Source organism: Mixophyes fleayi, chromosome 11 (assembly GCF_038048845.1).
Source record: "Mixophyes fleayi isolate aMixFle1 chromosome 11, aMixFle1.hap1, whole genome shotgun sequence".
NCBI lineage: Eukaryota > Metazoa > Chordata > Amphibia > Anura > Limnodynastidae > Mixophyes > Mixophyes fleayi.
This window is the reverse complement of record NC_134412.1, coordinates 82,001,917-82,026,068: the sequence shown is the minus strand read 5'-3', so window position 1 is coordinate 82,026,068 and position 24,152 is coordinate 82,001,917. Positions and strand designations below refer to the sequence as shown.

Here is a 24,152-nt window from a genome sequence, read left to right as displayed (position 1 = left end):
AATGTTAACCACTGAGCCACCGTGCACAATCCCATACTACTGTGTAGTATAAACTATACGGTATGGTTTGTTTTTAGGCAAACGGCTATAGCCAGTCTCATACTCTGACCTATTGCACAAATGAAATACAAAATAATCAGTCTCCACAACCTTAGGTCTCTTACCCACTGGTGTAAATAATCTTACTTTTACTAATGTCTCTTAATGCCAGTAAAGGGATATGGGGACAAAACCTATTGGTTCTTCACCTACTTGCACCTAGGTCAGGAACATATTTCGATAATGCATGCTTGTTTGCTGAAAGTAAATGCAGTGGAGTGTTCTCCATTTATTACTTCCTTTCCCTGGACTGCAAGTGTAAGCTCTGGTTATCACTGCATGTCCTATGTAATTGCGTTTGGTTCAATTTCGCCACACACTTAGGAGGCCAAATTAAACGTTTTCTGGCTATTCGACACTTGGCGCATCTGTTTCCACTGCCCTTAGGTACATTGACAAAGCTTATTAATCTATAATTTGTATTTGTAAAGTCTTGTTTGATGACAAGGAGTTTTGATCATACATGCCAACTCTCCCGGAAAGTCCGGGAGACTCCCGAAATTCGGGTCAGTCTCCCGGGCAAGCTGGCATTTCTCCCGCATCCCCATCTCACCGAGAATCGCGTCAAATGACGCGATTCTCGGTGAATCACGCCATGGAGGGCGGGAGGGTGCCCCCCACGACGCAAATTACGTTTTTTGCGGGGGGTGGGGCCAAAATGACGCGATTGGCCTCGTCCCGCCCCCTCCCGCCCTCCAGTCACGCCCCCTCTCCCAGAAACAAGTTTCCGGGAGTTGGTAAGTATGGTTTTGATAACATCAGCTTTTAAATTAGTACCAAATTGTTACTGCACCAGCTGATTAAAATCGACTTCCTGGTGACAATCTCTTCATGTCCTTTGTATATTTGTGAAATAGGTTTGTTTGTGTAGCACAGTAATTGATAAGCTGGAACAAATACACCTACTGAATTTTGGCCTTAGTAAAAAATTTGATTATACGAAAGAAAGCTTACATGAATGTACATTTATTTTCTTCTTATTCTGGAGAAAATCATGCAGATATTCTGTCAGTTATGTCTGGCATATGGGCTTTGAAATTAGATGTTCAACACATGTTGTTAAATCCTGGTAAATTTGCAAATAGTCCACAAATCATGTAAGTGAATCAATGTTCTACCCACTTTCTGACAAGCATTTGCTTCACATCAGTGTCAACGTTGCCTGCAGTGTTTACAAGCGGAAAATGTCAGTACAATATAATGCCATTTTTATGGAGCTCTCCTTAAGTACAGGGTACACTGGGCTGCCAAGAGGCTTTCAAAACAAGTTTTGTACTCTCTTTTGAAAGTAAGGGGAAAAACAAGTACGTTTTTTTTTTTCTACACTTTCATCATCACATCATCGTTTTATTTGTGAGGCGTCGCAAAACTCCACAGCGCTGGAAAGTAAGCATGAAAAACATACAGAATACATATCGTATATAAAAACAGGACAAGTGCATATGAGGTTGATGAATAAGGTGCTGATGTGAAACATGTAGTAGAGAGGTACCTGCTCGTTGGAGCTTACAGTCTAGAACATTGTTGGCTAACCTGTGACACTCCAGGTGTTGTGAAACTACAAGTCCCAGCATACCCTTCCAGCAATAAGCTGCTATATATTGGCAAAGCATGCTGGGACTTGTAGTTTCACAACACCTGGAGTGTCACAGGTTAGCCAACACTGGTCTAGAGGAAGAGGTGGGTTTTTAGACAGTACTTGAGAGATTGAATGAGGTGAGAGTCTGGTTAGGCAGATTATAGAGGACTATAAGTGGGGAGCTGCAAGGGAGAAGCTTGAATGAGGGAGTGAAAGGTGGTTATCGGAGAGGAGGCACCATCCAGAGGCACCTTTGAGAGGGAGTGTATATTGTGATAAGGTCAGAGATGTATAAAAGGGAGGAGTTGGTGGGGATTTGAAAGGCGACGCTAAGTATGAATTGAATTCTAGAGGTAACGGGAACCCAGTGTACGAATTTGGAGTGAATGTGGAACAGTGAGCGAGGAGATCAGTCTCGCTGCAGCTTTTAGGATAGATTGTAGAGGGGAAAGATGGGTGAGGTGAATGCCAAATAGGAGAAGGTTGTAGTAGCAAAACCTGGAGATTGGAAAGTTGAAAAAGGTTTTGGTTAGAAAGAGGCGCATTTTGAAGTTGAGAGCGAACAAGGTCAAGGAGACTGAAGGGGAAAAAGAAGAGATGCATGTGAAGACCTCTTCCTCAGTAACAGGAGAGAAAGAACTGAGGATGGATGGATATGTAGGTGAGTGGAGGAGAACGTAGGGGTTGGGTGATGTATCTGATGAGAGGAGATTTCTTGACGGCTGGAATTGATTTTTACCAATGAAGCAGTGGCCAAGCCATGAACAGTGAGGGAGAGAAGCGAATTGGCAAAGAGGAGATGGGTTGGTCGACTGGGTAGATATTATGTACTTGAAGTAGGTTTGGTTGAGAGAGATAGAAAACGGGATAGTGAGAAGACAAATACATTTTTAGTGGAGGACGTCGGCGTTGGAGCAAGATTATGCATGGCGGTATGAGAGCACGCCTGCAGGTGTGGCCTGTTTGGAGTACTAGGCTTAGGGTTTGGATCTTGGAAGATGTGTGGTTGCTGGAGGTGCCTATTCTAGGGCTGTGGAGAGGGTCATGTTGTAGTTTGACTACAGCATCATCATTATCATCACCATTTATTTTCATAGCGCTGCCAATTCTGCAGCCCTGTACAGAGTATATTTGTCATCAGTCCCTGCCCCACACACACTACTGCTAATTTTGTCAGCCAAATTAAACAGTATGTTTGTGGAGTGTGGGAGGAAACCCAAATGCAAACATGGGGAGAACATACAAACTCCACACAAATAAGGCCATGGTCAGGAACGGAACTCATGACACCAGTGCTGTGAGGCAGAAGTGCTAACCACTGAGCCACCGTGCTTAGAGAATCAAGTCAAGGCCATTTAGGAAGATTTGCGTGCAGGAGGGCTGCTAGAGGCAAGTTGAGGTAAGGAGATTGTGGTCCGAGAGCAGGTAGGCCGAGTTGGAGAAGCCATAAATTGTACAGTTACGGGAGAACACAAGGTTCAAGGAGTGTCCATCGTGATGGGCGGGAGATGACGTCCACTGGGAAACACCAGATGAAGAAGTAAGCAGGAGAAGTTTAGAGGCCGTAGTAAATAAGGAGTTCGCTAAGCAGGAGTAACAGAGTGAGTAAGTGGTAAAACAGACCATTCATAAGAGACTATAAAGGCTATTAGTAAACCGTCAGGGGGGGCACGCAGCGGGGTTTCTGGTTCTCCAGAAACCCCTCCCCTACGAAGAACGGGGGCTAAACAGTGCCCCTACATAGCGGCACTGTACTGTACAGCAGCCGCGGCGCTGTCAAAGAAGCGTCCGCGGCTGCTGTACAATGCAGTGCCGCCTGAATGGAGCTACTGCGCATGCACGGCCGCATTGCGCAGCAGCGAGCTCTCCTTCTCTATTTTTTTCGGGGATGATACTCCCCCTTAAAAATCCTGCGTGTGCCCCTGACCGTAGAGGGTAATCGAAAATGAGCACCTGGAAGAAAGTGTGTCAAGTATGTAGTTATAATGGGTTGAAGTTGAGGTTCACAAACAGCATTAAAAATAAAGGTAAGAAGATTGTGAAGCAGCAGTTTTAGGAAGCCTGGCGGGTAAACAATTCATTAGGGAGTGTTCAGACCGTGCACATAGCAGGTGCATGAGGTGTACGGTATCAGGAACTCACTGGAGGGTGTTGGATTGTGTCCTCTTGTAGCAGTGTTTCCTGGTAGAGTATTCCCCTTTAACAGGTGTTGTCCAACCCCCATCTGTACAAGCCTTTAATCAGACTTATCATAGTAATTTACTGATCCAGTTTAATATTCTTCTCATGTCGTCTGTTTGTCAATCATTGTTCTGTGGCTTCCTCTTCAAGTTAATTGGATCCGCTTTCTAATTTCTCCACCCTGCAGACTGCCTTGTAAAAATGCTTTAATATATAGCACTGTATCTAACTGAATAATGTAGTAGAAATAATGGTGTGGGTACACATCAGAACATCTGATCAAATTTTTAAAAAATCTGCATACATGATCAAAATGTCCAAATCAAGTGTGTATGTATATGTGTGTGTGTGTGTGTATATTTTATATATATATATATATAACTTCATTAATGCCCATCTAGTTTTATTATTTTTAATTCTTCTTGTGAATTTTGTAATGCACTCTGCCTGAGCTCTGCTATGTACGTCACCAATGTTTTAAAGGTATATAAACACCTGTTCATTTCTGCTGAGGATCTAAACTGCATGTTGACACTGTACAACAATGCCCTACAATTAATTCATTTTCCTTTTGCTTCTCGTTCAACATTTGGCATTGCTTCATATTGCTACAACATCGCCTACACTGTTATAAACGTATCACTCCATATAAAACCACAAACCAATTTTGGCCTAAAAAAACATCCTCCCACAGCATCAAAACAAACATCCGTTCTAGAAATGATCTTAAAGCCATAATCACACCGACCTGAGTAACCATGTATCACCACTTGCAGTTACTTTATGAGGAATTCAAGGACCAAAAGAGATGAAGGAGGAAGGATAACTATACTCCCTCCCCAGTTACTGCCTGCGTCTATGTTTCTCTTCCTTGTACCCCCCCCCCCTCACCTGCACTTCCTCTGTGCCTCCATTCCTTGTATCCCCGTCACCTGCACTTCCTCTGTGCCTCCATTCCTTGTATCCCCGTCACCTGCACTTCCTCTATGCCTCCATTCCTTGTATCCCCGTCACCTGCACTTCCTCTGTGCCTCCATTCCTTGTATCCCCGTCACCTGCACTTCCTCTGTGCCTCCATTCCTTGTATCCCCGTCACCTGCACTTCCTCTGTGCCTCCATTCCTTGTATCCCCGTCACCTGCACTTCCTCTGTGCCTCCATTCCTTGTGTCCCCGTCACCTGCACTTCCTCTGTGCCTCCATTCCTTGTGTCCCCGTCACCTGCACTTCCTCTGTGCCTCCATTCCTTGTGTCCCCGTCACCTGCACTTCCTCTGTGCCTCCATTCCTTGTGTCCCCGTCACCTGCACTTCCTCTGTGCCTCCATTCCTTGTGTCCCCGTCACCTGCACTTCCTCTGTGCCTCCATTCCTTGTGTCCCCGTCACCTGCACTTCCTCTGTGCCTCCATTCCTTGTGTCCCCGTCACCTGCACTTCCTCTGTGCCTCCATTCCTTGTGTCCCCGTCACCTGCACTTCCTCTGTGCCTCCATTCCTTGTGTCCCCGTCACCTGCACTTCCTCTGTGCCTCCATTCCTTGTATCCCCGTCACCTGCACTTCCTCTGTGCCTCCATTCCTTGTATCCCCCTCCCCTGCACCAATTTTAGGCCTTTCTTGTATTCTTCCATCCATGTACCACCTCTCTGCCCACTATCAATATTTCCTCCTCAGTGTTTTCCCAAGAACATTTTGCCAGCTTGGTGGTATTAAGACGCATCTGGATGGGGGCAGTTGTAATACATTGCATTAATATTGAAAATGTTGGAGGTTATTGCCCACACCTGCCAGGACTGGTCAGACTGGTGGTCAGTGGTCTAATACACACTGCTGGCTGTAGTGCTCACATACTGCCTCTTCTAATAGGAGAAACAATGGTTTATTCTTTTATAATAGGACTCTGTTGGGCTTCAAGAGCCGGGTAGCAAGTTAAAAGAGCCGGGTGGAGCACCTGGAAATGGGTGCTGGGTGAACACTGCTCCTGTGGTCATTGGATGCTGAAGTGGTGACCTACACTGGGCACACGGAAGAGAGAGGGATGTCGGTGGGAACCTCACATCTTCTGTTCCTAGAATTGGGCCACCTCACTTTATGGAAGAAATGGCTCTATATGTTTTTTGTGTTTTTTTTTTTTTTTTACTTTAACCACACCTACAAACTAATACAGCAGGAAATTAACCGGGGAAAACGGAGCTAGGACTAAGTTATTGGTTAATGATCTATGGTTTTACCAAAGCAGAATAAATTGACCTGTGTCTCTTACTAATGATTTACAGCGTTCAGTAATGTGAACTAGGACAGTAATTAACACTATATTTAGTGGTTATCTGCAGCTCTAATAACATCAGGGGGTGAAAACATCAGCAGATTGGAACTATATATTGTGAAATCTATTGGCACTGCAGAGTTCACCTTGGCCTGATGACTAAGGGGACAGGAGCTACAACCTACGTCTCCTTACAGTGCCCGCTCCCCAACATAGCCAGAGTGAAAATTGCTTTCCTCTGTTTATATGATCTTAAGGGGGGCTCCAAATGTCCACAAAGATTGAGCAATTCGTGGACGATCAAGATGTTGATTGTGATCATCCCCCTTTTTGGGCCCATACACTCAACAATTTTTGGCAAATTTGATCTAAAATGACCAGCAAAGTAGCAGCATGTATGCAACATTTAAGGAAGAAAGGTTTAAATTTTATATTTTTTAATGTAGGTGTAGTTGTCAGAATCGCAGAACATATTTACTCCCCCTTTTAATTTAGTTTTATTCTCTGGTAATATACCCAACGTTGAATTATTTATCCCTTTTTTTTTTTTTTTTTTTCAGGAGTCTAAGAATAAAGAAAACTCATTAGAGGCGACAAACGACCAGCATGACTTTGATACAGTAAGTATGACATATGTGCTGATTTATTATCAATATATGCATTGTTAATATTGTTTCCTGCTTGTCTTACAATAAACCCAAATGCAGATGGAGTTGACTTCTGTGCACGTTGAGAGGCGTACCATTAACAGCATGACACGCTTGAACACATTCATTTTAATAGAAAGGTGATAACCATCTGTTTAGGTTGTACAGGTTGTTGAGCCAAGTGCTCTGTGCAACGTATGAAAAGTATTGGCCGATAAATACATCTTATACATTGTAAGTATTGGGGGACATTTATGGAAACTAGTGCACAGAAAAACTGTAGTGTTGCCCATAGCAACTAATGTTTGCATTTATTCTAATCTGCACTATGAAAATGACAACTATAATCTGATTGGTTGCTAGGGGCAACATCACAGTTTTCCTCTGCACTAGTTTCCATAAATGTCCCCAGGTGTCAATAAATGGTGTTTTGGACCAACCAGCTATAAATGATTAGATTTACAATAATAATAATAATCCACTCATGTGATGCCCTCTTTGATCAGCTGTCCCTCCCGACCAATAGAGATCAATAAAGGAGATATATATTTATTATACTCCCAGCTGAATTGCATTAAAGCTGCACCACCACCTACATGGGGCTGCTAGATGCTATGTGGTATTACAGTACCAAATCATTATGTTCACCAACTTTAAATGGAGGGTCATGTGAGTGTCAGGACCAATCAGAGGGCGCGTTGGTACTGGAAGAGGAACAGAGGGGAAAAAAATGGCTTCCTGTGTTTGTAATTCATTGTCAGTGTGTAGACCTTTACCATAATTCACCCCCCCCCCCCCCCCATTTTATGCACTGTATAACATCCTTATGAATATACATTAGGATGTTATTAATACCTACAGTACATAAGTTTGTTTTATTTTTATTTTTTTTCTTCTATAAATGTTTATTAATTGTTTTGTAATCAATGACTATGAGCTTGATTCAGTAAAGAAGTTAAGCAACAAATTTTAGTAAGTTTTCTTATGTAAGTTTTCTGGACAAAACCATGTTGCAATGCAAATGAGTTAATTTTTCACAACTTAAATAATTGTTGTTTTTTTCATGTAACACACAAATACCTGATAACTTATTTGTACACTGAATTTTAAAGTTGATATAGGAAAAAAAAAGCCAGTATTTAACTTATGTGCAAAATAAAAAAACTCAGTTGCACCCCATTTTATTGCAACATGGTATTGTCCAGGAGAAAACTTAAGTAAAAATAAATTGCGAACTCTTTCAGAACAAATCAGGCCCCAAGAGGTGATATTAATTGAATTGTTATTTATTTATTTTTCTGCCTGTTCTCTTGGGCGCTTTACGTTCCACCTATGTATTGGACGTATCCTGCCTAGTGTCTTGTCTGTTAGAGACTTGTATCTTACTTCCACTCCTTGTTGAATATGGACGAGCATATACACAATTTTTTCTATTTGTTTATAGTTTGTTGTTGTTTTTTTTAAAAGTTCATTTTCGTGTGCCTGAATGAGTCAAGCTCATAATGTGCGGCATTAGGTGGACACTGGTGAACTACAGTTGCCAAATATTTGTTTTTTTTTTTTTTTTTAAAAATACAACAAAATAACGTCTGATATATAATTTTAGTAACCATTAATGTTTAACGGGTATTAAGAATTTCATCTAATATATAAAATTTGGAAATTACAGACAGTTGACAACTATGTGGTTTCTATAGAGCTGTGTGAAGTAGCGGATGGCGTAACAAGGGAGCATACGGTCTTGCAGGACAGTATATGTAGTATTGGGTGTAAGAGAAGATTACAGCTTTAATTATTATAGCAGAGATAACACATGGTCTGAGTCCCATGGGCTACATGTTCTGTCATACTGGGAGTGAACCAGCCGTCTCTAGTTGCAGATAATGTGCTGGTTGAGTGACTGGGGCCTCCTTTCCATAACAATACTAGGTAAATTAGGATCTGACAGATTTATTGGGATCATCTAGGGACATGGGAACATGAACTGACTCCTGAGGAATGACTCTAGCTTGTGAATGCTAGGAAATAATGGTTCTGTACGTCTGTCAGTGTTTATATGTGTATTTTATTATTATTATTATTATTATTATTATTATTATTATTATTATCTTTGACTTATAAGGCGCCACAAAGGGTCCGCAGCGCCGTACATTACATATACAGAAAACAGAACCAAGACACAACATGATACACAAATATATACAAACACAGGTGACAGGTAAAGCAAATCAGATTATATCTGGGACAGATAGTGAAAGGGATGGTAGAAATCAGCGAGAAGAAGGCCGAAGCTTAAGAAAACAGGGAAAGCAGGGCTAGGGAAGCAGGCCAAGAGGTACAGAGGGTGAAGGAACAGTAGAAGGAGCACACGAGGAAAGAGGGCCCTGCTCATGAGAGATTACATCCTAAGGGAAAGGGGAGACACAAATTACGGTGGTACTAACTGGGGGAGAGAGCCAGGACAAGAGAGTTAGGAGGACTGATAGACTTGAATAAAGAAATGAGTCTTAAGGGCACGCTTGAAGCCTTTGAGAGTAGATGCTAACCTGATGGAACATGGAAGATCATTCCACAGCAGGGAAGCAGCCCGGGCAAAGTCCTGAAGACGAGAGTGAGAGGAGGTGATCAGTGAAGTAGTGAGGCGGCGGCCACAGGCAGAGCGGAGGGGGCGGGTAGGAGTGTAGGTAGAGAGGAGATTGGAGATGCAGGGAGGGGAAGATTGACTAAGAGCTTTAAAGGTGAGGGTGAGGAGTTTAAATGTAATTCTGTAGGGTATGGGGAGCCAATGTAGTGACTGTTGGAGGGAGACAGCAGCGATAGAGCGGCGGGAGAGAAAAATGAGGCGGGCAGCAGCATTGAGGATAGACTTAAGAGAATCAAGGCGAGAATCAGGTAGGTCAGAGAGAAGAAGGTTACAGTAGTCAAGGCGAGTGAACAAGGGTTTTCGTGGCTTCCGTGGTGAGAAAGGGACGTATCTTAGAAATATTCCAAAAGTGGAAGTAACAGGATTTAGAGAGGGACAGAATGTGAGGCGTAAATGAGAGGGAGGAATCAAGGATGACCCCAAGGCATCGGACTTGGGGGACAGAAACGAGGGTAGTGTTATTAACAGAAATAGAGAGGGGGGGAGGTGGGAGAGTCCTGGCAGGTGGGGAAGACTATAAGCTCGGTCTTGGAAATATTGAGTTTAAGGAAGCGTTGGGACATCCAAGATGAGATGGCCGAGAGACAGGAGGAGACACGAGACAGAAGGGAAGAGGAGAGGTCAGGGGATGAAAGATAGATTTGGGTATCATCAGCATAGAGGTGGTACTGGAGGCCAAAGGAGTGGATGAGGACACCAAGGGAGGAGGTGTAGAGGGAGAAAAGCAGGGGGCCAAGAACGGAGCCTTGAGGAACGCCAATGGGTAGGGGAAGAGGGGGTGATGTAGAGACTGAGAAGGAGCGGTTGGTGAGGGAAGAGGAAAACCAGGAGATAACAGTGTTACATAGGCCTAAAGTTAACGGTATCGAAGGCAGCAGAGAGGATAAGAAGGGAGTAGTGCCTATTGAATTTAGCGAGGAGAAGGTCATTAGTGACCTTAGTGAGGGCAGTTTCAGTGGAGTGGAGGGGACGAAAACCAGATTGGAGCGGGTCAAGTAGTGAGTGAGAGGAAAGAAAGGAGGTGAGATGGTTGTAGACAACCCGTTCAAGGAGTTTGGAGGTAAAAGGGAGGAGCGAAATAAGGCGGTAATTAGAGAGAGAGGCGGGATCAAGGGACGGTTTCTTGACTATGGGGGAGACAAGAGCATGTTTAAAAGAGGAGGGGAAGATTCCAGAGAAGAGGGAGAGGTTGAGGAGGTGTGCAAGGTGGGAGCAGGCTTCAGGAGAGAGGGAGCGGAGGAGGTGGGAGGGGATTGGGTCCTGTGTGCAAGTGGAGGGGGGAGAGGAAGAGAGAAGGGTATGGACTTCATCTGCAGATACCGGAGTGAAGGAAGAGAAGGAGGGTGAGCTAGCTGGAGGGGAGAAAGGAGATGGCAGCAGCAGAGGAGGGTGAGAAGGGGGACAGAATGGGCATGAAGGGGGGAGAGGGTGGGGTAAGCAGGGACTGCTGGGAGATGTCATGAAGTATAGACTCAATCTTGGAGGAGAAGTGGGTAGCAAAGTTGACAGCAGAGAGTGTGCTGGGGAGGGGGAGGGGAGAGGAGGGAGTTGAAGGTGGCAAAAAGCAGACGGGGTTGGAGGATTGGGAAGAAATGAGAGCTTTGAAGAAAGATTGTTTAGAGAGGGAAAAGGCCGAACTATAAGAGGCAAGCATGAACTTGAAGTGGAGGAAGTCAGCATGAGTGCGTGACTTTCTCCAAAGCCGTTCTGCACTGCGGGAGCATTTTTGAAGATAGCGGGTAAGTTTAGTGTGCCACGGTTGTGGCGGGGACCGACGAAGCTTGACGGTGACAGCTGGGGCGACAGAGTCAAGTGCAGCGGTAAGAGTGCGATTGTAGAAGGAGACAGCCTTATCGGGGCAAGAAAGAGTGGTGATGGGGGAGAGGAGTGAGCCCAGGGAGGAGGAGAAACTGGTAGGATCAACTGTGTCAAGATTACGCCTGGTGAGAGTAACCTTGGGGGCCGGGGACAATGAGAGGGGTGGAGAGATGCTAAAAGAGAGGAGATGGTGGTCTGAGAGAGGAAAAGGTGAATTAATGAGGTCAGAGACAGTACCGAGTTGTGAAAAAAACAAATCTAGGGAGTGGCCACTGCGATGGGAGGGAGAGGAGGTCCATTGAGAGAGACCAAGGGAGGAGGTGAGGGAGAGAAGTTTGGAGGCAGCAGGGTCTGAGGGATTATCTATAGGGATATTAAAATCCCCCAAGATCAGGGAGGGAAGGTCAGAGGAGAGAAAGTGAGGGAGCCAGGTGGCAAAGTGATCAAGAAATTGGGAGACAGGACCAGGAGGACGGTAGATAACAGCAACACGATGGTGGACTGGGTGGAATAGGCGGATAGAGTGTACCTCAAAGGAGGAAAAAGAGAGGGAGGGTTCAGGGGGAAGAACCCGAAAAGAACAGCAAGAGGAGAGAAGTATGCCGACGCCACCACCTTGCCGTTCCTCAGGTCTGGGTGTGTGGGAGAAGGACAAGCCCCCGAAAGAGAGAGCAGCAGGAGAGGTAGTGTCTTCTGGGGATAACCAGGTTTCAGTGATGGCAAGCAGGTTGAAGGATCTAGAGATAAAGAGATCATGGATAGAGGTCAATTTGTTACAGACTGATCTGGCATTCCAGAGACCACAGGATAGTGGAAGAGAGGGAAGAGGAGAGATGTGGATGACATTGTTGGGGTTGCTCGTCTGCAAGGGTGAGTATGATATGGAGCGAGGGGAATGACAGGAAGAGAGGGTTCGAATTGGACAAGACACAGAAATAAGAGGGGATTTGTCAGCAGACAGGAGATGAGGGACAGGGGAGCAAGAGGTGGGGGAGGAGTGGAGATGGGGCAGATAAGGGGGTTTATGAATGGGAGAGGCAGAGGGTAGAAGTGACGTGAGGGAGAATATAAGCTGGGGGGAAAGAGAGGGAGGAAGTAGGTAGGAGCAGATTGACACTGAGAAAAGAGCAGCGAAGGGGACAAGAGGGAAAGGGTGTGAGTGGGAAAAGGGAGGCGAGAGGAAAAGATGTAAGAGGGGGCAGCATGTTAGATCAGGGGCCCAGAGGCACAGAAGAGATAAGGAGTGAAATAGGGAGGGGGATGGGAAGTGAGAGGGGGGAGTGAGGAGGAGGAAGAATATGGAAAGGTTGGACATGGGAAGCAGGGGGATAGAGGGAGAAGACAGAAGTGAGAGAGGAGTAAATCATGATAAAGCTAGAGAAGGTGTGGAATAGACAGTTGAAAGAAATCAGAAATCAAGAATGGTAAGAGCGTACAAGTGTAGTGAGGAAATGGTGAGAGCACAAGAGGTGAATAAAAAGAATGCAAAGGAAGAAGGAGAGAAAAGAGGAAGAAGAGATGTAAAGTAAGAGTCAGGGAATAAGAAGCAGAAAGGACAGCAGAGATAGCAGATGGGTGGGTTTAGAAAAAACAGTTAGGTGAAACAGTAACATCAGGCATGATTGGAAGGCAATAGTATAAAACAAAGCGTAATGCAAGGTGCACTGAGCTGGTTATACAAATCCACAGGACAAGAGGGAGCCAGGTCAAAGTTCAAGCTAAGTGGAGCAACAGTGTGGATTAAAATTGGGAATCCAAGCAGCATAAGAGGAATCACCAAATCATAATACTGCAGCAGGCCTGAATATGTGTGAGAAACCGTTCAGCAGGGAGTGTCCAGGCAGTTAGTAATCCAGGTGGTGAGGGATATCAGAGCTCAGGGCTGTTAGTTGATTGTTGTCCTCATGTAGCAGTGTTTGCAGGTAAAAGGTTCCCCTCCTGTTCTCCTCTTGTATATCTCTAACTATACTAGTTAATACACTTGTAAGAATTTCACTTAGAAGAATTCTCACTAGAGGAAAGTCCTAATCCATTACGCCTATGTGTGGGTTAACTGTATATGTTGTGTTTTGTGCTGGGAAACTTGTGAATGGTTTAGTTTTTGAGGAAAGCCTTTACATCAAAGAAGTCAGAAACAGTGCTGTAACTACGATTAGAGCAAACGTCACTCAAAAATCTCACAATATAATTTGTGGAACCCTCGGAATCTACAAATTCCGTCATGTGACAGTATGTTGACAGGTGTAGATAAGGTCTCACCTTGGTCTCTAGCGCAGTAACATCACCGGAATCATGCATGTGGTCCTTGTGGCAGTAGTATTGTCGGATTCCTACTAGGAGACCACTTTAGGAAGCCCTCACCTGACTTCATTATATTTTGCTAAAGCTCCCCCCCGTCATCATTATCATTTCCTGCTGTTGACTAATAAATATGCCAGGTGTTTTTTTTTTCCCCCTATCAGGTGGGTGTTTCCCTCACTAAGCAACTACTGTCCACGAGTCAGGTGAGGGCTCCTAAATGACCCTGCACCACATATTGCTAGGGTGAGTCAGACAATGAACAAGTAGCAATGTTACCAATGCAATAACCGCTCATGGCACAATCTAATAGTAAATGTAATCAATAAAGCAATATGGATACACTTTTAGAGAATTTATGTGGTAATGAAGTCACACTAACACCAGCACCTCAAACCTTGTAACTCTTAGTGGAATATTTACTAAACTGCGAGTTTGCAAAAGTGGAGATGTTGCCTATAGCAACCAATCAGATTCTAGTTATCATTTATGTGCAGGGTCGAGCACTTATTTTGCACACAGGCCCACTAATTTCTTAAAATGCTTCTAGCCCACATACAACTTATAATGTAGTAGCGGCATAGCAAAAGGAGGGATTTCCCCCTTATTAGCATATACACGGGCTTGTCTTTAAATAAAAAACTGTTGTACTTTGTCAGACTTACTTGGTTAGTGGAGTCCTGTCCAACTTTCCACTTTCCCCAGTCCAGAAATCAAGGAATTGCACACGTTTTTCTATTTCTGCATTTCTCCTTTTTTATTTTTAAAGAAACTTTTCTTCATATTACTGTATACCAGTTTATTATCTTATTTTTTTTATATGCCTTAAGCAATGTTGCTATTCCATAATAATTGCTGCGTAATAAGAACAGTGAGAGAGAACGTTAACACATTCATGTGCTAATTAAGCTTGGTTATATATAATTCTATGTAACTGACATATAGGATATTATGTGGATAATGATAACTCTGAATTTAAGTTTTGATTGTAGTTTGAAATAGGGCATTAACCGTAACAAAGGCTATGGGGGAATTCAATTGGCTGCATTACTGTAAAAAGTAACGCAACCTGCGCACTATTACCGTTATTATGGTAATAGTGCGCTTAAATACCGTTATTATGGTTGTTTCAACGTCTGTTTTTTGCTTGCAGAAAGCTGGGTTAATATTACCGTAATAACGGTAATAGGTTTTACGCGACGGTACTTCGGGGGGAATCTAATTCCCCCCTTTAAAAGTTCAGTTTTTTAAACAAAGTTGATGGTGGCAGATGATGTATATTGTCAGACTGGAGTTACCAACATGTCCATAATCTGATGGACTTCAAAAAGATTATTATGACTAATCGTGGTCATTTTGGTGCCACAGACACTATGATGTATATGTGGCTGGCATAATGCATAAAAAATGTTTTAACTGTACCTCTCAAAATAAAATACGTTATTTAAAAAATTATATGACCAACACAATTTAAGCAATGATCGTTATGCTTATTTCATCCAACAAATGAAAATATTTCTTTATTTAATCAGCCAAGGCCTGACGAAGATGACGTGAAATGCGTCACGGTCCTAATTGTTGGTGCCGGGAGTCGGGGAATGTGCTACACGGATTTTGCCGTAAGTTTCCCCAAAAGAATGAAGGTAAGAATCTTATCATTTTTTTTTTTTATTATTTTTTTTTTTACTATATTTCATATTCTCAATATGCTTAAAGTACAAAGCAATGACTGGTTTCTTTTTATATAGCTTACGTTTCTTATACTAAACGGAAAGGGAACATGTCTATTGCATTCTCAGTCCATTTTACATTTTGTTTATAGACCTCTGTTCATTGGCCATCTATTTTTCCATATAGGTACATATTTGGAAGCCAAGAGCATCGTCAATTATTTAAGTCCAAAAGAAAGGCACTTAGGAGGTATTCCATATAGATTAGCTAAAAGTTTAGTTATCCCTACATATTGAAATATTAAAATATTGCTATGCAGGCTCTGAAATATTAAATAAACCTCTAATATATAAAGCACTTTCCATTTCTTCATGGGGGGGAAAAAAGTTTTCATGTTAGAGATTACCTAAAACCACTTCCTTCTCTGATAGATAATATGGGCTAGATTTGGACAGCACGGTGGCTTAGTGGTTAGCACTTCTGCCTTGCAGCACTGGGGTCATGAGTTCAATTCCCGACCATGGCCTTATCTGTGAGGAGTTTGTATGTTCTTACCGTGTTTGCGTGGGTTTCCTCCGGGTGCTCCGGTGTTCTCCCACACTCTAAAAACATACTGGTAGGTTAATTAGCTACTATTAAATTGACCTTTGTTTCTCTCTATGTGTGTGTATCTATAGGGAATTTAGACTGTAAGCCCCAATGGGGCAGGGACTGATGTGAGTGAGTTCTCTGTACAGCGCTGCGGAATTAGTGGCGCTATATGAATAGCTGATGATAATATGAGTTGGTACCTTTCCATTCTTGACTTTATATCTAATAATCTATGCAGAGTATTAATGTTGTTGTTGTTGATCTGTAAGACAGACCCGGCGGCCACTTGGGAAAACAGAGCACACATAAAGTAGAAACATGCAAAGTAGACCACATAAATGCAGATGTGAAAGCAGAGAGTCGGGCCCTGCACCTGAGAGCTTACAATCTAGTGAGAAAAGAGCAGAGCGGAGACCAGAGGAGCGAGTGGGACTCGTAGAGTGGAGGTTGGACCAGTAGTGAGAGTGTACCAGTTTAAGTAGTGTAGGGTAGGATCTAATAAAGAGGGTTTTCAGAGAGCATTTATAGACAATTCGCAAATTCACCTTGAGCTTTCTCTTAACCCAGGTAAGGTGTTTCTGAAATCTGTATTTGCTCAGCCTGTACACTCACTGACATTTATTTTATGTCTTGGCATGAATATTTTGTACCGGTGTGACCAAATAAGTTGTGTAAGGAATAGTTTATTGACACTGGATATTTTAAGCTAACTACAGACCGACTTCTGACATGGGAATATGTCTATTTTTGTCTGTGTATTGAAATGATTCCCCTCCTGGTTAAGCTAGTACCCTGGAGGGGACAGTAGGTAACAGCATGCCAGTATGTGAGTTCCGTTTATCAGTTGAAAGTCCCTTTTGAAGATGCAAGTGGTTAATAATCGACAAGGATTGTTGTGTACAGCTCTGATCATTATCTAAAGGGCAACACATCAACCTAATGGTATTTTGTATTTGGAGTTGTCATTACTTTTTTCTTTTTTTTTTTCTTCAATTCTTTATTTATACATTTTTTCGAAAATAAAAGTTATGATACCCAATTAGGGCGCTTAGAACAAAGGAGCAAACCAGAGATGACTATTGAATATAACAAAAATGATTAACAAGGGGGAATAAAGTTTGGAGTGATTGCCAATGTCTAGTGTCTTGCAAGATGTGAGTTGGAGTTTTCTTAAAGGGGGAGTAAAAACATGCCCAATGGGAGGGGGATGTTACCTGAAGTCGAGAGCTGGGTCTTGGTCCGGCTGTCAGGGTTGTAGGACTCAATCCGTCCATACTGTGTGAACAGAGCTCTATTGAAGCTATGAGTTTGTTGTTCGGAGCTGGTTTTGATCAAGCTGTATTGAGATCCGTCTGCGTGTATCGAAGGAGATGGCGGTTTTTCGGGACATATTTGCTATACGTGATGATAATGATTGATGAAGGAGCAGTTCTCCAAAAGTGCAAACCACATTTAGGACTCTGGTTTCCAAAAGTGCTGGTTTTGGTCAAATACTGATGTAGATTAAGAATTGGCAGATGAAAGGGAAAAGAAGAGAAGATATGGGTAATGGTGGTAGCTATAAGAATATAGACTTGATAGTGTCTCGTGGGGCAGCACGGTGGCTCAGTGGTTAGCACTTTTGCCTTACAGCACTGGGGTCATGAGTTCATTTCCCAACCATGGCCTTATCTGTGTGGAGTTTGTATGTTCTCCCCGTGTTTGCGTGGGTTTCCTCCGGGTACTCCGGCTTCCTCACACACTCCAAAAACATACTGGTAGGTTAATTTCCTGCTAACAAATTGACCATAGTCTGTCTCCGTCTGTCTGAGTGTTAGGGAATTTAGACTGTAAGCTCCAATGGGGCAGGGACTGATGTGAGTGCGTTCTCTGTGCAGCGCTGCGGAATTAGTGGCGCTATATAAATAAATGGTAATAATAATAATTCACTTTGTAGATCCGTTCTTTAATTGTGGGATATTAATAGATCTACAATGTTCTGGAATCAGTCCTTTGGTTGTATTTATTAGATGTAGAAACCAAGGTTTTTAACATTGTTTGATAGGGAAGGAGTTATTTATTTTTTATTTTTTTATATATTTTCTAAACTAAACATTCCAATATTATTCCTATGTCAGAGAATACCACTACATTAGAGAAACCTCCAGTATCGCTCCTGAATTGCGTCAGACCTATGCCATCTAAGGATTTTTCTGCTTTGGATTAGAATTATGTGGTTATTAATGATGAACCCTACAAAAAAGCTTCTTTTCCCATTTTAGATCCATATCTCCCCCGTCACTTTTACCTTCACAATTTACATATTTTGTATGTAATGTATGGATTTGTTTTCTTTAAGTTTATCCATTGGCAGCTATGAGTGTCTCTTTTGACTGCTACATTTATAATACAGCTGACCTGTTTGTTAGTATGTGTTTTTAGTTGTATGTGTGGTTACAGTGTAATATCAACTGATTTGTGTTTTTGTCTATACGTGTAGGATAAGCTGCATCCGATGTATCCCTCATTAGACTCTTGGGGCTAGATTTACTAAGCAGCGGGTTTGAAAAAGTGGGGATGTTGCCTATAGCAACCAATCAGATTCTAGCTGTCATTTTGTAGAATGCACTAAATAAATGAAAGCTAGAATCTGATTGGTTTCTATAGGCAACATCCCCACTTTTTCAAACCCGCAGCTTAGTAAATCTAGCCCTTGGAGTAGCAGTGAGATCTTGCAAGCGGTGCATTCTGATTATCACCGTGTTTTCCAAAATGCTTAAACGTTGGTATCAAATTACTGCTGATTTTTTTTCCCTTTAAATTAAGACTAAGCAGAAAAAAAGCTGTAGAAATAACACTGACACAGATTGCAATACATAAGGAAAAATACTGTGCAAGCTGAATTCTAGCATATACATTACTGATCCACTAACGACCCCTTGTGGAAAGACCTTGCTCTAACCTATTGTGCAATGTTGTGTTTTCTCGATGAGGTCAGTGGAGGGTATCATAACATGTTCAGCTTGCTTGTTTTATAGAAGTCCGTTAATATTGTACAAGTCGCCTATTGTAACACTGGCATCTTATCTTAATATGTCAGGATCCAAATCTATTTTCAAACCACTTTAAATTCGAATTTCTTTTGTGGTTGTCATATATGTAATAAACCCCTATCACAGTGACCATCCTAAGTATTCCACTTCTTAAGGCATGTAGTCTTACTCACTCGCTACCTTTTAAAATGATCAAAATACACTTTGCAAATAATATTTTTTGTATATCTTATCTGCAAACTGAACACACTACATGAAATGTACGTACAATAAATGATTATAAATTCTGATCATCAGTGAAACGTCTCTGCCAGATGGTCGTTTATTGATTACATTTAGAGCTGCCATGTGTTTCGCATTTCATAGTACACTTTTCTGTGTTTTCTGCTACTGAAAATCATTTGTTTAGATGGCTTATTTTTGTTCAATTCTGGGCCTTGATTTACATGGTTTAATTAAATTAGTGGGAATTGGCACCTGTAATGATGGCACTGGACCGGGCACCCAAAAAGAAATATTTGATAGCATTTATTGACTTAAGAAAATCGGAACCCTACGCACACTTTAATTTATCCCTCTATTGATAGAAGACACACACGGCTGGACACAAAACGTGTTGGGTTCTTCCGAAGCTTTTAGTCTGCACTTTTTTCACAGTTCCTCATCCGTAGGTCTTCCAATGTGTGCTTGTCGTTGGAGTCATTTATTTATTGTAGTCCTTCTACAAAGACCTATACAGCAATTTACATTAGTGGAAGGAATTCATCTTTTGCCCTGTTTATTTTGAATATCAAAATGTTCTTCCAAACATCATAAGCATGTTCTATAATATGCATTATGTGACATAAAGGATGGAGCTCATATAACTTCCTTAAATAGAACGTCAACCTCTATATTTTGCAGAGAGCAGGAAAATACCTAAAGACGACAATATTATCCAGTTCTTAACATTATTCGGTTTCTTTACCGTCAACATCCTTTGCAGTCTCTTAAGACTCTTCGATGAGATACAACATGTTTACATAGATGCAAACAAAACATAAAACAGACCAGAGCAGTATGGTTAATAGAAGGAACACAACCACTAGTATTATATGTTAAAACACAAACCGAGAGAGAAAAAATAGTGAAAGATTTCAGAACCACAATGTGTAAAATATGATAAAATCAGCACCACAGGTAGTAAATGTAGATCATTTTATTACTGCAGAAACTGAACAAAGTAAAAAAATAAATAAAAAAAAAATAAATATATATATATATATATATATATATATATATATATATATATATATATATATATATATATATATATATATATCTATCTCCTTAGAAGATATCTTGGACTGTAAGGAATAAGAAAGCCAACTCCATCCACCATTTGTAACGATGTCTAAATGTACTATATATATTTATGTATTCTATCATAGTGACATATTTGTAAAGCTCTGACACGAGTCGTATTTGATTGAAACAGATACAGTAAATGATATGAATTAATAATGTATCCTGCATAGATTTAGACGGTCTATATTTATTCGCTACATTTTCCAGTTTGTTAAGCCTGTAAGATTGATTATGGTGTTTACAGACCTTGTGTACTGTGAATGCACAGACTAAATAAAAATTGTTACACTCTTAAGATAAATTCAGAAACCACATTGACAATATCACTATATGTATCAGTCACGTGCAAAACAGAAAACATAATTTATACGTGGATTAAGAAAACAGTTTGTTGATTTTGACCTACAGGCCATTTACCAGGAAACCAAGAGTAACGCTTTGTTTTGTTTTTGTTGTTTTTTAGCTTTTCCATTTTTTTTTATATTTATATATTTTTTTTATTTTTTTACATTTTTGTGCAATTTTATTTTATTGCAAAAGCTGGAAGCTGCTGTTGATAGTACCATGTCGGTAATCTACATGCATAATTCATTAATTGATGGCACAAGCATTCCGTGGTCTAAACCAATTGTCTGAAGCCATCAAATAACATCCACCCAAAAATTTGGTATCTTCCATCTAGGTGGTTGGAAATAATGGTAGAGAAAACTCTGTACTAGATTGTTGGATTGCTGGCGACCTTAGGGTTGTATAATTTATCCTATTTTCATGTGTCAATTCTATTCTTATAAAATGGAGACTTTGTTACTACAGATATTAAATTGAAACAACTATTGTAATATTTGATATTATTAATTTTCTTTTAATTAAATAAATTGTCATCTTTAATGCAAATTATAATGATTCAGTGTCCGAATTTAAACTTATTTGATAATATCTAATTTTATTATTGTACAAAACATATTTACATGTACAAAAGATAACAAATAATATATATGCATTATATACATAAATATATTATAAAATACATATAATGAAATGTTGTAAACTGGTATAAAGATCTCCAATTTAGAGAGAATAGTATATACTATATTTAAACAACAAATGCAAATAAAATAAAATCACCTTTAATACATGTGCCCCAATACCAATTCTACTTCAAAAGTCCTTGTCAGAAAAGCATCGGATCTGTTTTCTGTTAATCTTATGCATCTTCCACAAAATATCTCTTCATTTTTGCTTTTTTTCTGCTACTGTAATCCCCATTGTCTTCAGCAAAAAAATTCCGGTATTGCATTGATTGTGAAAATGACACGTTACATCCCGTCACAACCTTGTCATTTCTCTCTTGGCCCTTAAGTCTCTCCTTCTATTTTATGCAGAGCCTGCTTAAATACGTGCCTCTCGCCTGAGCTGTAATGGATCCTGCTCCAGCCATGTCTTCAGCAAGTGGGTGGGGGGTGAGCTCTCTAAGCTGTTGTTTAACCATTTGCAAAATGGAGAGAAAAAAAAATATGATGCAATTTTCTTTTCTTTTTTTTTTTTTGGCTTTCTGGGCATAGCCCCAAAACAGGGTGGGTTTATGAGACATAAAGTCCTTCTTTTTTTTGTATTTATTTGAACACCCTTTTCCTAGTTGACTTTTGGGAAAAAAAAGGGGGGGGGGCAAAGGTCACTTAGTTGGAGATAAGCTAAGAAAGAAAACAAGGGCTAGTCTGCAAGAAACCAAGGTAGGAAGGCAGCCAATCCAAGCTCTGGGATTTCTATTCATTTTTTTTTTATTTAGTATAAAAGGGACAATGCTTATTTCTGGAATTGAGGGATGAAGAGGCAGACGTAGCGACAGCATCAATCGTTACACATTTATTTAGACTATAAATATCCGACAATAAAGAGAACAAAGTTGCTTTATTTAAAAAAAAATAAGAATAAATAAATGTAGAATTGACAATAAATATCCTTTTAATTTTAGTGTCCCCCCAAGACTGTTTTTTTTTTTTTTTGTTGTTTTTTTTTTGTGTTTTTCCAAACGAATGACTAGAAATAATCTAAAAACATTCCTTCCTGCTTTTACAAGCACAATGCTTGACCGACCAAAAAAATAAAAAAAAATAGAGGGGCAAATGGCTCCCCCTGTCTGGATTCTGTCATTTGCAGCTACAAAATGTTGATTTGCTGTTTTTCAACAGGTAACTAATGTGTCATTTTACAAAACGTAGTTCAACAAAAATGATTTGTAGCCGGCTGCACCCTCCGCAGCAGAGGGTGTAGCCTCTCGGGAGTAATGGGAGGAGGGTTTATACCGAAAAGGGAGACACCTCTGCAGCTGCAGATGTCAAATAGGAACTGCGAGCAAAAAGCAGTTTGATCAGTTGAAATTTTGTTAAGGCCGAGTGCGATTCTTCTACATACTAATACAGGACTCAAGCAGAGACTTGATTGGAGGACATCACTACAGGCTATATATCATTAGTCTATTATGTCTGTAAAACACTCACATTTTACCTGTGCATCTCTTAGCTGCATACTGTAGGCAGCCATTTTGTGGGATTAACCAGTATACACCAGTGGCATTACTTTTCCAGTGAATAGACTGACTATTACTTCAGCACACAAAATGGCCATCTCAGTGTAGGTGGAAGGTGCTCATTAACCCCTTGGGTGAATGCCGGCAATCTGTCGCATACCCTTAAACTATTGCAATAGCTTAGTCGCCATCTGACCCTAATTGTCACAGATTGTAATTTTTATCTTTTGTGTCTGTAAGTGTCCCTATTTTTCAATACTGATCATTTGCTGACTAAAATCCCTCCTTTTTCTGCATGTTTTATCAACCTTTCTTTTTCTATGGGCTTTAACAACAAATATTTATTAAGGAGACTTATTTCAAATGTAAACGCAAGTGCTTGTCACCACCAGGGTTGTAGTGATCCCAGGCTCGGGAGCCAGTATTACGCATGACCAGCTTCCGTGCCTTGGCTCAGCAGTTAAATGTTCCTGGCAACTGTTTAATATGTTACCAACGTTGATCTAGGTCTCCGCCATATTATGTAAATACACAGGAGATAAAAAGGAGAAGTGATAAAGTTCCTTTGGTTTAACGGACATGTTTTTCAGTGTGATTTACTGTTTACTGGTATCTATATTGAAATGAAGCGGTGGATGGGGAATCCCGCAGTAGGATGGCAGGACATCAATTGGGTATGGGCGTCGCGGCTACACGCGGCTGCACATGTAAGTGTGTCAGTCCCGAAACATTGCGCATTTCCGTTCGCACCACATAGGATTGTGAACGGGAACCTGTGGTGTTGCGGTGATTTACCTTCGTGGGCCGTTCTGGTGCGTAGCCACGATGCCCGCACCTAATTGAATATGCCCGTTACAGCTTAATAGGCAATGCAAGATGCATATATGCATTATCATCATCATCATTTATTTATATAGCGCCACCGATTCCGCATTGCTGTACAGAGAACACATTCACATTAGTCCCTGCCCCATTGGAGCTTACAGTCTAAATTCCCTAACACACACACACACACCAGGGTCAATTTTGATTGCAGCCAATTAACCTACTAGTATGTTTTTTTGGAGTGTGGGAGGAAGCCTGAGCACCCGGAGGAAACCCACGCAAACACGGGGAGAACTCATGACCCCAGTGCTGTGAGGCAGAAGTGCTAACCACTGAGCCACCGTGCTGCATGATTGCCCTTTTTTTGTGGAGCACCCCACAAAATGCGTTGGTTTTACACAGATGTTTCTGCAAACCGTGCCTGCTTAGGTGAGTCACATCAAGGTCCAACCTCCTAACACTTTAGAGCCAACACTATCATTAATAAAAACCTTTCTTTCTACGAAGTTACTGCTTAGTGTAGCCTCATTTATTGAAGCACGTAAGAGCTGTCTTTGTTACTTGTAGCACTTTTGTGTGCATTACATTTTTTTTTTTTTCTTTTTGCATTGAATGCTTCTAAAGAAATCTTTCA

The 24,152-nt window shown here is 41.2% G+C and overlaps 1 protein-coding gene across 1 annotated transcript in view; it reads left to right on the top strand.

The window, feature by feature from the left end:
* LOC142106904 (putative oxidoreductase YteT) overlaps nucleotides 1–24,152 on the top strand; it is a 92,600-nt gene that overhangs the window by 5,226 nt on the left and 63,222 nt on the right. The window contains exons 2-3 of the mRNA XM_075189957.1: nucleotides 6,679–6,738; nucleotides 15,058–15,168. Coding sequence (XP_075046058.1) covers nucleotides 6,679–6,738; nucleotides 15,058–15,168 — 171 coding nt within the window. The remainder of the gene's footprint in view (nucleotides 1–6,678; nucleotides 6,739–15,057; nucleotides 15,169–24,152) is intronic.